Source organism: Vombatus ursinus, unplaced genomic scaffold (assembly GCF_900497805.2).
Source record: "Vombatus ursinus unplaced genomic scaffold, bare-nosed wombat genome assembly UNPS02014778.1, whole genome shotgun sequence".
NCBI lineage: Eukaryota > Metazoa > Chordata > Mammalia > Diprotodontia > Vombatidae > Vombatus > Vombatus ursinus.
The window spans coordinates 27,948,716-27,965,659 of NW_020954556.1; the positions used below are offsets into that span (position 1 = coordinate 27,948,716).

Sequence of the window (16,944 nt, forward strand, 5' to 3'; positions counted from 1 at the left end):
AGTTGCTGTTTGTCCTTCATTCTTGAAGAGGACCATGACATCAAGGAGGTGATGCCATGACATGCAAGTGTATTGGATTTAAGTGAGGTAGCCTGTGCAACATCACCAGCCTCACTTTCATCTTGATCTACTGACCAGATATGGAACAGGACAACTGGAGATGGCCTGGGATATAGTGGGGGGCTTTGGCCTTTTCAAACTAAGGTCTTTAACAGGTCTATTTTGCAATATTACTGGAAACAAGATACAGTCTGTGTTCTCAATTAACTTACTAATCCTTCTAAGAATATAAGATCCACAGCTGGAAAAGTGAAAAGGCCTAAGTACTTGTAGTAATCACAGCAATCAACATCTTAATTTAGATGTTACATATAATGTGCACTGTACACCTTATAAAGTGTTATCTCTTTTTTATATGTATGTATATGTGCGTGTGTGTATATATATACATATATATACATATATATGTAAAATGAACATATGTATGTATATATGTCAGCTATTAAACATCTTACTGTACTTATCCATGGACACAGGTCCCTAAAAGCTTGGTCTACAGAGAGCACTTACATATTGCTAGTTTGAGCAGGAAAAGAGAGAGTATGGTTTATACCGTCATTAGTCAGTTTTGATTCAGAATGACAGAATGGGTTTCTTCAGCAAATAACTAAAGTGCAGAAAAAGACACAGAGCAATACAACTCTCTGACATAAGTAGATCCAAGATAGGCTATTTATCAATTATTTCTAGCATGCAGTCTTCACAGGTCCAGACAAAAATAAAAAGTTAACTATAACAGTGATTCTCAAACCTGTTTCTCCAATTATCACAACTGATGTGAAATTCTTACTAAAATTAGATTTGCAATTCTATTTTTAATTGTTTTACATGTCTAAATCATGTCTCCGCTACTAGATGAATTCTTGGTAGGCAGGAATTGTTCTGTTTCTAGTGTGCTATACTATGAGGATACTGAATCAGGAATCAAAAGATGAAGGTTCTAGTCCCAACTCTGCCAGTTACTAGCTATATGACCTTGAGAGAAGATCATCTATTTTCCTCCTGTGCTCTAGATCACATCACCAAGTATCTGCCTCCTACCTCCATCTAAATGTCTTTATAGGCATCTTAAATGTAACATGCAAGGAGAACTCATAATCTTTTCCCCTAAACCTACTCTTCCCCAAATAAGGAACAGAAATCCTTCAAGTCACTGAGGTTCAGAACCTCAGAGTCATCCTCCAGTCTTGAATTGCCCTCAATTTTCCTTGTTTTACACAGATGAAAGCATGGGTTGGACTATTTGTTGTTGTTCAGTTGTGTCTGACTCTTTGTGATCCCATTTGGGTTCTTCTTGGCAAAGACACTAAAGTAGTTTGCCATTTCCTTCTATACCTCATTTTACAGATGAGAAAACTGAGACAAAGATGGTTAAGTAACTTGCCCAAGGTCACACAGCTAGTGAGTGTCTGAGGCTGTATATGAACTCAGGTCTTCCTGACTCTAAGCCTAGCACTCTATCCACTGATCGACCTAGTTGCCCTCTTCTAATGGACTGATAGGGCTTTCAAAGGCTGGAAAGGGATTACAGAAGATGGAAGCAGGACAGGAAAGGCCCAGATCCTTTGGAAACACTTCAGAAAAGCTCTAAAAATACACCAGAAGGAAAGAGAATAAGCTATACCCTCATTCATCCAGTCTAGGATCACACAAAAAAAGACTGTCATTATCCTACAGAAGCCCTGAACAAAGACAAGCCAGGGTAGATGGAACATGCAGTGCAAAGTAGCCTATTGCTACTTGAAGGGTAGCCCCAGAGCCCCAACAGAAGACAGTCTCCCAAGTATCATCCAGAATTCCTTCAGGAAAAAGGACCAACAAAGTATCTAGACAGACCATATCTAAGTCAGTATCCAGCCAGCCCATAGCCAATACAGGATCCAGAAGCCAGGATCTGAACCACAGTAAGAGACAAGAACAGACACTAGCTACAGAAGATGATGTCTAGATGTAGCAAAAACATTCAGTACTAAGTATTACTTGACCCAAGTTTGACCCAAGCACAATCAATCAATTTTGGTGATAAGGTAGGAGTTTGGGAGCCGAGGGAGAGGGAAACAGAAGAAAATGCCAAACTCAATGAAGAAATACTTTGGACTGACAGAAGCCTAAGGACTAATTCAAGAAGTAATAACTCCACAAGAAGTCCAAGAAGAACCACAATGAAAAAAATGCTCTGACTACAAGGACTACAAAAACACCTGGAAGATATTAAACAAGATACAAAATGGAATAGCAAGGGGGGAAAGAATGGCAAGAAGAATTAAGACCACCTTAGAACAGATGGCAGAGGACTTGGAGGGTCAGCAAGAAAGGTACTTCTCACTCAGGTAAAAGGGGAGCGCATTCCAAAACAGGAAGCATTCCAGCAAACCAGCAGGAAGCCCCATCTCAGTAAACCAGCAGAAGATCCTAAGCCCCAGTGTGGTGGAGCAGGCAAACACCAGCACCAGGATCTCCCACATGCCTCAGTACTGCCAGGAGAACCAGTGGAATCCAGCTTCACGAACCACAGCATAGCCCTAGGCAAACATACATCCTCCAGCAGATGGACCTCCACATGCTTCAGTGTAGCCCCAAGTAAACACAAAAAAACTCCACCAGTCTCAGCACATGCCAGACACCACCATTAGCAACCCAGCTCAGCACCAGGTAAACTGCCAGACACCACCATTAGCAATCCAGCTCAGCACCAGGTAAACTGCCAGACCCCTAAGGCCTCCAGCAGCACCAGTCACCCCCCAGCCCACCCTCTCAGCACAGCACCAGCCACACAGGTCCCCTGCAGGCCTCAGGGTAACATCAGCACAGCACTAGCCACACAGGTCCCCTGCAGGCCTCAGGGTAACATCAGCACAGCACTAGGTAAAAAGCCAGGGCCTGCAGCCACTGGCACAAGAAGCCTGAGACAGAGCCCCTTCCACCCTGGTAGCAGAGATCAAATTTAAAAGAAAAAGAAAAGGCCCCTAAAAAAGATGAGCAAAAAACAAAAACAACAAGAAGAATCTAACCATAAAAAGTTATTATGGTGACAGGGAAGACCAAGACACAAACTCAGAAGAGGACAACAATGTCAAAACAGCAATGGGCAAAACCCCAAAGGAAAACAGAAAGTGACCTCAAGAACAGAAAGAGCTTATGGAAGAGCTCAAAAAGAAGCGTAAAAATCACATGAGAGGTAGGAGAAAAATTTGGAAAAGAAATGAGAGTGATGCAATAGAATTCTGCAAAAAGAGTCCACAGATTGGAAAACTGCTTAAAAAGTAGAATTGGCCAAATGGAAAATAAAGTGCAAAAGCTAACTGAGGAAAACAACACCTTAAAAGTTAGAATTGGGAAAGTGGAAACTAATGACTCTATGAAATAAGAATCAAACAAAATCAAAAAAATGAAAAATGGAAGAAAATGGGAAAAACAACTGATCTGCAAAATACATCCAGAGAGACAATATCAGAATTATTGGACTACCTGAAAGCCATAATCAAAAAGAGGATCTGAACAGCATCTTTCAAGATATTTTCAAGGAAAACTGCCCTGATGTCCTGGAACCAGAGGGCAAAATGGGCACCGAAAGAATCCACCAATCACCTCACGAAAGAGATCCCAAAATAAAAATTCCAAGGAACATTATAGTCAAATTTCAGAACTATCAGGTCAAGGAAAAAATACTACAAGTGGCCATAAGGAAACAATTCGAATATTAGGTACACAGGACTTGGCAGCTGCAACATGAAAGGATCAGAGGTTATAGAATACAATATTCCAGAAGGCAAAGGAGCTAGTACTACAACCAAGAATCACTTACCCTGCAAAATTAAGCATAATACATCAACGGAAAAAATTGTCATTCAACGAAATAGAAGGATTTCAAGTTATCACAAGGAGAAGACCAGAACTAAACCAAAAATTTGATCTCTAATATCAAGACTCAAGAGAATCTGAAAAAGGGAAAAAGGGAAAAGAAAACATAAGGGATTCAATACAGGTAAACTATATATGTCACTATATGGGAAGATGATACTTGTAATTCTTAAAAATTATATCACTAATGGTATAGCCAGAAGGAATATACACAAACAGAGGGTATGGGTATAAGTTGAATTAGAGGGAATGACATAAACAAAAATTTAAGGGATAAGGAAGAAGAGTACAATGGGTCCAGAAAGGAGGCAGAGGAAGAACGGGGTAAATTATTTCACATGAAGAGGCCCTAAAGACCTATTACAGTGGAGGAGAAAATGGGAGGGTGTGTGATGAGAATCAATTAAACCTTACTCTCATCAGCATTGGCTCAAAGAGGCAATAACACAATCAGGTGAATATAGAAATCTATCTTATCCAACAGGAAAGTAGGAGGAGAGGAGATCAAGTAAGGGGAGGGTGGGGACTGACAGAAGGGAGGGCAGATTAGGGAAGGTGGTAGACAGAAGCAAAACACTTGTGAGGAGGGAAAGGGTGAAAGGAGAGAGAGAATAAACAGGAGGAAGAACAGGATGGAGGGAAATGCACAGATAGTAATCATAACTGTGAATGTGAATGGGATGAACTCTCCCATAAAATGGAAGCAGATAGCAGAGTGGATCAAAAACTAGAATCCTACAATAGGCTGTTTATAAGAAACACACTTAAAGCAGATTGATATATACAAAGTAAAGGTAAAACACTGGAGCAGAATATATTATCCTTCAGCTGAAGTAAAAAAAAGCAGAGGTAGCAATCCTGATCTCAGACAAAGTAAAAATAATAATAGATCTAATTAAAAGAAATAAGGAAGGAAACTATATCTTGCTAAAAGGTACCATAGACAATGAAGCACTATCAATACTAAGCATATATGCACCAAGTGGTATAGCATCTAAAATCTTAAAGAAGTTAAGTGAGTTATAGGAAGAAACAGACAGCAAAACTATAATAGTGAGTTACCTCAACTGTCCCCTCTCAGAACTCAATGAATCCAATCAAAAAATAAACAAGAAAGAAATTAAGGAAATATATAGAATATTAGAAAAGTTAAATATGACAGACCTTTGGAGAAAACTGAATGGGAAGAGAAAGGAACATACCCTTTTCTTAGCAGCACATGGCACCTACACAAAAATTAACCATGTAATAGGGCATAAAAACCTCAAAATCAATTGTAAAAAAGGCAGAAATATTAAATGTATTCTTTTTGGATCATAATGCAGTAAGAATTACATTCAACAAAGGGCAGTGGAAATCTAGATTAAAAATTAATTGGAAACTAAATAATCTAATCCTAAAGAATAAATGGGTCAGGGGCAGCTAGGTGGCACAGTAGATAGAGCACTGGCCCTGGAGTCAGGAGGACCTGAGTTCAAATTCGACCTCAGACACATAACACTTACTAGTTGTGTGACTCTGGGCAAGTCACTTGAAACCAACTGCCTCACCAAAAAAAAAAAAAAATGAAGAAGAATAAATGAGTCAAAGAACAAATCAAAGAAACAATCAATAATTTCATTAAAGAAAAAGACAACAATGAGATAACCTACCAAAATTTATGGGATGCCACCAAAGCAGCACTCAAGAGAAAATTTATTTCTCTAAATTCTTACATCAACAAAATGAAAAAAGAACAGATCAATAAATTGGGCATGTAGCTAAAAAAATCAGAAAAAGAACAAATTAAAAATCTTCAATTGAGTACCAAATTAGAAATCCTGAAAATCAAACGTTAGATTAATAAAACTGAAAATTTTTTTAAAATGTATATATATTGAGCTAATAAATAATCTAGGAGCTGGTTTTATGAAAAAACCAATAAGATAGATAAGCCACTGGTTAATTTGATTAAAAAAAGAAAGAAGAAAACCAAGTTACCAACATCAAAAATGAAAAGGGCAAATTTACCACCAATGAAGAGGAAATTAAAACAACAATTAGGAGTTACTTTGCCCAACTGTATGCTAATAAATCTGACAATCTAAGTAAAACGGATGAATATTTACAAAAATATAAACTACCTAGATTAACAGATCAGGAAATAGAATGCCTAAATAACCCCATCTTAGAAAACGAAATTGAGCAAGCCATTAATGAACTCCCTAGGAAAAAAATTCCTAGGGCCAGATGGGTTCGCAAGCAAATTCTACCAAACCTTTAAAAAATAAGTAATTCCAACACTGTATAAATTATTTGGAAAAATAGGGGAAGGAGTCCTACCAAATTCCTTTTACGACACAGATACAGTACTGATACCTAAACCACAAAGAGTTAAAACAGAAAAAGAAAATTATAGACCAATTTCCCTAATGAATATCAATGTAAAAATTTTGAAATATTAGCAAGGGGATTACAGCAATATATCACAAGAATTATACACTATGACCAGGTGGGATTTATACCAGGAATGCAGGGTTGGTTCAATATTAGGAAAACTATCAGCAAAACGAACCATATCAATAACAAACCAAAAGAAGTCATATGATTATCTCAATAGATGCTGAAAAAGTTTTTGACAAAATACAGAACCCATTCCTATTTAAAACACTAGAAAGCATAATAATAAAGGGGATGTTCCTTAAAATGATATCTATCTGAAACCATAAGAAAGCATTATCTGTAATAGGGATATGCTAGAAGTATTCCCAGTAAAATCAAGGGTGAAACAAGGATGCCCATTATCACCACTATTATTTAATATAATATAGGAAATGTCAGCTATAGCAATAAGAGAAGAAAAATAAATCAAAGGAATTAGAATAGGCAACAAGGAAATAAAACTATTACTCTTTGCAGATGATATGCTGGTATACTTAGGGAACTCTCAAGCATCAACTGAAAAATTACTTGAAATAATTAACAACTTCAGCAAAGCTGCAGGGCATAAGATAAACTCACATAAATCATCAGCATTTCTTTATAGGATCAATAAAGCCTAGAAGTAAGAGATAGAAAGAGAAATTCCATTTAAAGTAACTGTAAATAATATAAAATGCTTAGGAGTCTACCTGCCAAGACACACCCAGGAACTATATGAACACAATTATAAAACACTTTTCACAAAAATAAAGTCAAATCTAAACAATTGGGAAAATATCAATTGCTCATGAGTAGGCCAAGCTAATGTAATAAAAATGACAATTGCTTGAAGAGCAAGGAATAGTCTACCTGTCAGATCTATGGCCAGGGGAAGAATTAATGACCAAACAAGAGATAGAGAGCATTACAAAATGTAAAATAGATATTTTGATTTTATTAAGTTAAAAAGCTTTTGTACAAACGAAACCAATGCAACCAAGATTAGAAGGAAAGCAGAAAGCTGGAAAACATTCTTTATAGCAAGCGTCTCTGATAAAGGCCTTATTTCTCAAACATATAGAGAACTGAGTCAAATTTATAAGAATACAAGCCACTCCCCAACTGATAAATGGTCAAAGGATATGAACAGGTAGTTTTCAGATGAAGAAATCAAAGCTATCTACAGATATATGAAAAAGTGCTCTAAATCGGTTTTGAGGTTGAGTGAACCAAGATGGTTGAGTAAAAGCAGTGACTTGCTTGAGCTCTCCCCCAAACCCCTCCAAATACCTGTAAAAAATGACTCTAAGCAAATTCTAGAGCAGCAGAACCCACAAAAAGAGTGAAACAAATTTCCAGCCCAAGACAACCTGGATGGTTGACAGGAAGGGTCTGTTGTTCTGGGCTGGGAGAGGAGTGCAGTTCAGCATGGGCCACACAGGCAAAGACAGGGCCAGAGGAAACCCAAAGCAGGTCTCAAGGGACTAAATTACAGGCAGCTGTGGTGGTTTCCAGATTTCACAACCCACAAATGACAAAGGTTTATGTGGGAAAGGTTTATCGAACCTGCATGAGACAGGAGTGTGGTCCAGCCCTGGCCCTACCACAGCCCTGGGGCGGCAGCCATAGCGGCAACGACTGCTTCCAGAGGTCTTGGCCCACAGACAGTGGTGGGGATTGCATGGCTGATCAGAGGGGGATTGCAGGGATCTCTTTGCTGGCACAGAGGCAGGATTCTCTTGCTTTGACCGTGCTTGGATCTGGGTCTCAGTCCTGGGTAGCATAACGGAGCTTGTGGCAGTGGTGGAGAAGGAATTCTCCTCACAGGTCCAAGGTAGAAAAGAGCGCTTGTGGTCACTCATAGACTAGAGTCTAGGCCAGGAAAGGAGTAAACACCTGACCTTTGATCATACCACCTTGGAAGAACTGGAAATTTACAGTCCCTAAAAGTATCTCTGAAAACAGCTGCACAAAACCCCTGAAGCTCGGAACAGTACACCCTGCACATTGGAAGCAGAGGCCTACCTGAACAAAGAGTTTAAAAGTAAAGTAATTAGCTGGGATCATGAACAAACAGCAGGAAAAAACTCAGACTACAGAATATTACTTTGGTGACAAAGAAGATCAAAACACACAACCAGAAAAAGACAACATAGTCAAAGCTCCTACATCCAAAGCCTACAAGAAAAATATGAATTGGTCCTCAAAAAGAATTTTGAAAAGCAAGTAAGAGAAGTAGAGCAAAAATTGGCAAGAAAAATGAGAGTGATGCAAGAAAATCATGAAAAACAAGTCAACAGCTTGCTAAAGGAGACCCCCCAAAAAATATTGAAGAAAATAACACCTTAAAAAAGAGACTAACCCAAATGGCAAAAGAGGTCCAAAAAGTCAATGAGAAGAAGGCCTTAAAAAGCAGAACTGGTCAAATGGAAAAGGAGGTCCAAAAGCTCACTGAAGAAAATAATTCCTTAAAAATTAGAATGGAGCAATTGGAAGCTAATGACTCTATGAGAAATCAAGACATTATAAAACAAAACCAAAAGAATGAAAAAAAAAAAAACAGAAAACAACGTGAAATATCTCACTGGAAAAACAACGGACCTGGAAAACAGATCCAGAAGAGATAATTTAAAAATTGGACTACCTGAAAATCATGATGAAAAAAAAAAGCCTTGACATCATCTTTCAAGAAATTATCAAGGAAAACTGCACTGATATTCTAGAACCAGAGGGTAAAATAGAAATACAAAGAATCTACCAATCACCTCCTGAAAGAGATTCCAAAAAGAAAACTCCTAGGAATATTAGAGCCAAATTCCAGAGTTTCCAGGTCAAGAAGAAAATATTGCAAGCAGCCAGAAAGAAATAATTCAAGTGTTGTGAACACAATCAAGATAATACAAGATTTAGCAGCTTCTACATTAAGGAACCAGAGGGCTTGGAAGATGATATTCTGGATGTCAAAGCAGCTAAGCTTAAAATCAAGAATCACCCACCCAGCAAAACTGAGTATAATCCTTCAGGGGAAAAAAATAGACATTCAATGAAGTAGAAGACTTTCAAGCATTCTTGATGAAATGACCAGAGCTGAATAGAAAATCTGACTTTCAAATACAAGACTGAAGAGAAGCATGAAAAGGTTAACAGGAAAGAGAAATCATAAGGGACTTATTAAAGTTGAACTGTTTACATTCCTAAATGGAAAGATGATATTTGTAATTAATAGACCTTTCTCACTATTACAGTAGTTGAAAGGAATACATATACAGATAGAGGGCACAGGGTGAATTGAATATGGATGATATCTAAAAAATAAAATTAAGGGGTGAGAGAGGATTGTACTGGGAGAAAGAGAAAGGGAGAGATAGAATGGGGTAAATTATCTCATATAAAAGAGGCAGAAAAAGCTTTTACAGTGCAGGAAAAGAGGTGGGAGGTGAGAGGGAACAAGTGAATCTTACTCTGATTTGGATGTGGAAATGTATCTTATCCTACAGGAAAATAGAGGGGAAGGGGATAAAAATAGGGGATGATAGAAGGGAAGACAAATTGGGGGAGAGGGTAATCAGAAGCAAATACTTTTTTTTTTAAGGCAATTGCGGTTAATTGACTTGCCCAGGGTCACACAGCTAGTAAGTGTCAAGTGTTAGGTCTGAGGCCGGATTTGAACTCAGGTCCTCCTGACTTCAGGGCCAGTGGTCTATCCACTGCGCCACCTAGCTGCCCCTGAAAGCAAATACTTTTGAGGAGGGAGAGGGTCAAAGGAGAGAACAGAAAAAAGGGGAGTGGGACAGGATATAGGGAAATATAGTTAGTCTTTCACAATATCACTATTACTGGTATTTTGTATGACTACACGTATAACCTACATCGAATTCCTTGCCTTCTCAATGAGGGTGGTGGAGAGGAAGGGAGAGAATTTGGAACTCAAAGTTTTAAAAACAAATGTTAAAAATTGTTTTTACATCCAACTGAGAAATAAGATATACAGGCAATGGGGTATAGAAATCTACCCTGCCTTACAGGAAAATAGAAGGGGAAAGGGATAAGAGAAGGGGAGGGGGGGAGGTGATAGAAGGGAAGGCAGACTGGGGGCAGACTCAAAATGCACACCCTCTTGAGGTGGGGAGAGAGAAAAGATGGGGAGAAAATTTGGGACTCAAACTTGTGGAACTGAATGTTGAAAACTAAAAATAATCAATAAAAAAAAGAATGAAAACCTAAAAAAGAATGTAAGTTCCTTAAGGCCAAGGATTGTATTTCTTTTTACTTGTATTTATATTCCTAATGTTTAATATAATGCTTGGCACATAGGAAGTATTTAATAAATGCTTGTTAACTGACCAAAAAAAAATCACTTTTGATTAGAGAAATGCAAATTAAAACAACTCTGAGATACCACCTCACACCTATCAGATTGGCTAATATAACAAAAAAGAAAAACGATAAATGTTGGAGAGGATGTAGGAAAATTGAGACACTGATGCACTAATGATGGAGTTGTGAACTGATCCAGTCATTATGTAGAACAATTTGGAACTATGCCTAAAGAGCAACCAAACTGTGCATACCTTTTGATCTAGAAACACCACTACTAGGTCTGTACACCAAAGAGATCATGAAAAAGGAAAAAGGACCTATATAAGCAAAACTATTTCCTTTTTTGTGGTGCCAATATATTAGAAATTGAAGGGATGCCCACCAATTGGGGAATGGCTGAACAAGCTGTGGTATATGAATATAATGGAATGCTATTGTGCAATAAAAAATAATGAACAGGCAGATTTCAGAAAATCCTGGAAAGACTCATACTGATGCAAAGTGAAATGAAGAAAACATTGTACACAGTATCAGCAACATTATGGGATGATCAACTATGAATGACTCAGCTTTTCTCAGCAACACAGTGATCTAAGACAAGTACAAAGGACTTGTGGAGGAAAATGTTATCCATATCCAGATAAAGAACTCATAGACTCTGAATGCAGATTGAAGAACTTTTTTTCACTTACTTTATTCTTTCCTGTGGTTTTTTTAAATCTGTTTCTTCTTTCACAACTGTTACTAATATGGAAATATGTTTTTACATGATAGCACATGTATAAATTATATCAAATTGCCTACCATGTTCAGAAGAGGGAAGGGGAGGGAGGGAAGGAGGGAAGGAGAAAAATTTGGAACTCAAAATCTTGTAAAAAATGAATGCTAAAAATTTTCTTGACATGTAACTGGGGAAAAAAAATACTATTGAGATAAATAAATAAAAAGAAAGCAAAATGCAAACTGTCTACATTTCCTAGAACTAGAACAACGTGAAAACAGAAAGAATCCACTCATTCCCTTCTGAAAGAAACTCCAAAATGAAAACTCCCAGGAATGTTACAGTAAAATCCAAAATTTCCATGTCAAAGGATAAAATATTACAAGCAACCAAAGAGAAAGAATTCACATAAAAAAAAAAAAAGAAAGGAGAGACACCGTCAAGGCCACATCGGATTTGGCAGCTGAAATTAAAAAGGAAAATAAAGCTTGGAACAAAATATTCAAAAAGGCAGGAGATAAAGATTCATCTTTATCTTTTGGAAAAGCCTTTAAAAGGTCATGCAGTAAAACTCAGTAAAATCCTACAGAGAAGAGAAGCAGACTTAATAAAATAGGATTTCTAAGAATTCCTGATGAAAATATCAGAACTAAGAAGATACTTTCAAATGGCAATGCAGGAGTCAAATGAAACATAGAAAGGTACATAATTGGAAGGTACTATGTTAAGATGAATAGTTGACATGCTAAAATATGTGTCTTCTCATACCCGTAATATGTTCATAAGTCATAGAAAAAATTTTAAAAGATGGACAAAGGGAATGGGGGTTGTTTTCTTCTGTTCTGATGGTCTTAGAAGAAAAAGGAAGCAGGAAGGATAGGGAACTATTCTGGGGAGAAAAGGAGCAGTAAGGGCCAAGAAAAATACATAATGACTACAATAATATAAATTTAAAAAAAACAACCACCACAAAAGAATCAAAAGTGAATGCTGAAAAACAAAAAGCAAGTATGGCCCCAAAGAAGAGATATGAAAAGACACCTCCTCACTACTCCTTACTGAAGTGGGAGGTCCAAAGGTATGGAACACTGCATATATTTTAAGACTTTTTCAATGCATTGATCAGTTTTGCTGATTCTTTTTTCTCCTTCCTATTTTTCTTTTTCTTAAAAAAAAGTCTTTGTTACATAATATGGTTCTCTGGAAGGGGTTAGAGGAAGGGACAGTAGAAGAAATTTAAGCAACATAAAAACAAAAACATATCAATAAAATGTATGTCTTTTAATAAAAATTTCCAAATATGTATACATACACACACACACACACACACACACACACACACACACACACCCCTAAAAGAATAGTAAGTTTCATTCATTCACTCACTATGGTAAACTAGTACTAGAAATTCTGGGCAAGGGTGATAGAATTGGTAAGTACCATGATGATGTGGCACCTGAAATTTGTCTAGCCCTGGTATATGTTATAATAAAAATTTGTTTATACATAGGGTATCAGTATTTCATCGATTATTGTTTCACAGTTCATGGGAGTGACCTAATATTAGAGCTTAAAGTGAGCTCCAGAATTATCTAGTCCACTACCTCCTTCATTTTATAAATAAGGAAATCCAGGCTTAGAAGTTAAATGACTTGCCCAAGGTCATTGTTAGTAAACTGAAAGGCCAGAACTCAGACTAACATTTCTTGATTCCATATCCAGCATTCTTTTCACTGAAATATAATGTCTCTATATCAGCCTTGAGCACTACTCTCTATGAAAAAGGAAGAAGAAAGATCTAGCTACAGGCCACCAGACCTTCTACCTAACCCTTGGCCCGATGTGCTCAGTCTTTTCACCTTTCCAGCTTTTTCTTAGGGCTTTTCTTCAATAACCCTAAATTGGGTCCCAAACTGGATCTTGAATAAATGTCCTATGCTACATCTTTTTTGTTCCTCTTATTTTTATTTCCTTGAGAGCTTAAAATGTCACCTACCTCCTAAATATTTGGGCTGGTTTGTAAACAAATTTGTCAGGCTTTGGCCTACAAAGCAAGAATTTCAAATATAGCACCAATATACATTTTTTAAAATGGGCACTGCCTATTTATGAAATAGGACTCATTTATTTATAAAAGAACATGACCATAAAAATATATCATGATGTTTAGGGATTTTAATTGTTCTTCATAAAATGTATAATTATCAGCACAAAATAATTGCCTTTGAAAATTTAATCTTTTGTCCTCTTCTGTAAGTGTTGAGCAATATCATCAATGGCTTGTTCAATTGTTCAGTTGTGTCTGACTCTTTATGACCTCATGAGGTCAAACACTCAGTCAGTTTTTCCCTAATGTTTAACGTGTAATTGGAAAATATTTAACAAAATAAATAAAAACACAATCGAAAATAATGTTAAAATACGGTTTTCTAAAGCAATATGTGGTCCCAGGTATCTTTATGTAAACTTCAATGGTCCCCGTTTTTCTTTGAATTTGACATTATTGGTGTAGTGGATAGTGGGACCTTACAGTTAGGAAGACCTGGATTAAAGTCAAATCTTCCACAAATACTTGATTGCTATCCCAGGCAAATCACCTAACACCTCAGTGCCCCAAGTAAACATGTTATGATTAAAGTTGCCAAGCGCATACTGATCTGCTTTGGGGGTTGACCTGAGGTGGAAGAATTGAGGGTAAAGAAGGGTTCTTCACTGGATTTCCCCATACCGATGAAATCAAAGGTCTAGTAGAAAAAGTTAAATAAAATTGTATAGTTATGCTTTACTATGAGCAACTGTTAATGTGTGATGCTATCATCTAAATGTTACAATACACGCCTTAAGTATATAACAACTAAATGCTGAATTGAATCAGACAGAATGTTTGGTGGTTTAGCAAGATACTAACCTTAGAAGATTTCCTTCGGCTTCTTCTTGTCCAAACAACTACCAGTTTATCTGGCTGCCTATTAGAAAAAAGAACACACACAAGAAACAGGTTTTAAAATAATGTAAGTAACACTTCAACAAAGCATAAACAACTGTCTGAAACACAAACTACCTTAAAAGAGGAAAAAATGTCTTTAACTTCAAAAAAATCAAAAAGCATTTATTAAATACTTACTATGTGGCAGGTATGGTGCTAATTATTAAAGAAACAGGGAGAAAGAAAGAGAGAGAGAGAGAGAAAGAGACAGAGAAATAAAGAAACAAACCATTTTTAAGTGCTTACCATATGCCAGGTAATGGGGATACGATTACAACCATGCAAGAATCATCTCTCTACCTCCCAAGAAACTTACATTGTAATAAGGGAAAAACAACACATAAAGGGGAGTTGGAAGAAAGAGGGCCATGCAAGGTGTGGCGATCATCTTAAAAGATGTCTAGAAGACAGACTGGAGTGGAAAAAATATTGAGGCAGGGAGATCAGTTAGAAGGATATTGCATCAGTCCAGGAAAGAAGTGCCGAGGGCCTGAAATAGGGTGGTAGCTGTGAGGATGGGAAGGAGATGTATGTAAGAGATGTGGCATAGAAAGAAATAATGAGATTTGTCAGATATATGGGATGAGCGAGAACAAAGAGTTGAGGACGTAACTATGATGAACCTAGTTGTCTGGAAAGATGGTGGTATTCTCAAAAATAATGGGGAACTTCAGAAGAGGGTTGGCATTAGGATAAAAGACAATGAGTTCCTCCCTTGATAAAAGCTGCTAGGAAAACTGAAAAGCAATTTGGCAGAAATTAGGCTTACATCATATTCTGTAATACATTCTAAATGGATACATGACCTTCATATTAAAGATCAGAGTACTAAAAAAAATTAGAATGGAAGCATATTTTATACCTCTTACAACTATGGCAGGATTCTTAACCAAACAAAAGATAAAACTGATAACTTGAATTACAGGAAATCAAAAAGCTTCTACACAGACAAAGTTAATGCATCTAATAAGGGAAGCAATCAAACGGGACAAAAGTCTTTGTATCAGATTTCTCTGATGAGGGTTTGGTATTCAAAATATATAAACAGTTAACAGATATATTTAAGACTGGTAACTTTTCCTCTGTAAATAAGTAGTCTTAAGGATACGAACAAATAATTCTCAAAAGACTTGCAAAGTATTAACAACTACCTGAAAGATTGCTCCAAATCACTAATAACAAGAAAAATGCAAATCAAAATAACCCTGAGGTTTCATCTCATACCCTGAAAATTGGCAAAGATGATAACAGATGGCAATAGTCAGTGTTGGAAGGGTGGTCAGAAGATGGACACACTGGTATGTTGCAAGTGGAGCTGTGAATCAATACAATTATTTTGGAAAGCAATTTGGAATTATGCAAATAAAGGGACTAAAATGTCTATATTCTTTGACACAGGCATTCCACTGCTAAGCTTATACCCCAAGGAAGCTACTGATATGAAGAAAATTCTCATTTACAACACAATATTTATAGTACCACTTTCTATGCCCATATCCAGTTGCAGGTTGCAGTCCCATGGCCAAAATGAGCAATATCACTTACAGCTGCAGTGGGACAGGGGACCTAGTCAGTCCTAGAGCAGAAAGAAGAGCTTGTGAGGGAATAGGAACCCTGTTCTCAATTCCAAGACAGAGAGGAGCTCTAGCAATTGTTGCTGCAAAAGAGCAGAGGACACAGTCACAGTCCCATGGGCAAGAGTGCTAGTGCTTGTGGCTACATGGGAACATGATCCCTTCCTGGATAAAGACCAGGGCACAAGCCAGAGGAGCAGTGGCCACACCTCTACTTAGATCATACCACCTTTGAAGCACCAAAAACCTACAAACTCCCAGAGCTAGCTCTGAAATTAGGACCAATAAAGGCCTGAAGATTGGGACAGAGCCCCCTGCACTCCAAGAGCAGAGCCCAAATTTAACATAAAATTAAAGGACAAAAAACATGCTAGAAAAACGAACAAACAACAAGAAAAAAGAATCTGGCCATAGCAAGTTATTATGGAGAAAGAGAAAAATAAGTGCCATACCAATCAAACTACTAAAAAACTATTTTATAGAGTTAGAAAAAATAATGAGATTCATTTGGAAGAACAAGAGGTCCAGAATATCAAGGGAACTAATGAAAAGAAATGCAGGGGAAGGTAGTCTAGCCATTCCAGATTTTAAATTGTATTATAAAGCAATAATCATCAAAACTGCTTGGGACTGGCTAAGAAATAGAGTGGAATAGGTTAAGTATGCAAGACACAATAGTCAATGACTATAGTAACCTATTATTTGATAAACCCAAAGACCCCAGCTTCTGGGATAAGAACCCACTCTTTGAAAAAAACTGCTGGGAAAACTGGAAAAGAGTATGGCAGAAACTAGGCATTGATCAAAATCTCACACCATATATCAAAATAAAGTCAAAATGGGTTCATGATTTAGATATAAAGGCTGATACTATAAGCAAACTGGGAGAGCAAGGAATAGTTTACCTATCAGATTTGTGGAGAACTGAAGAATTCATGACCAAACAGAGAACATTATGAAAAGCAAAATGGATGACTTTGATTACATTAAATTGAAAACTTTTTGCACAAAGCCAATGCAAC

The 16,944-nt window shown here is 37.1% G+C and overlaps 1 protein-coding gene across 7 annotated transcripts in view; it reads right to left on the reverse strand.

Moving 5' to 3' along the window:
* Positions 1 to 16,944, reverse strand: part of EHBP1 (EH domain binding protein 1) — a 392,318-nt gene that overhangs the window by 318,737 nt on the left and 56,637 nt on the right. For all 7 annotated transcript variants that reach the window (XM_027865114.1, XM_027865118.1, XM_027865117.1 and 4 more), the window contains exon 3: positions 14,271 to 14,328. In XM_027865114.1, coding sequence (XP_027720915.1) covers positions 14,271 to 14,328 — 58 coding nt within the window. The remainder of the gene's footprint in view (positions 1 to 14,270; positions 14,329 to 16,944) is intronic.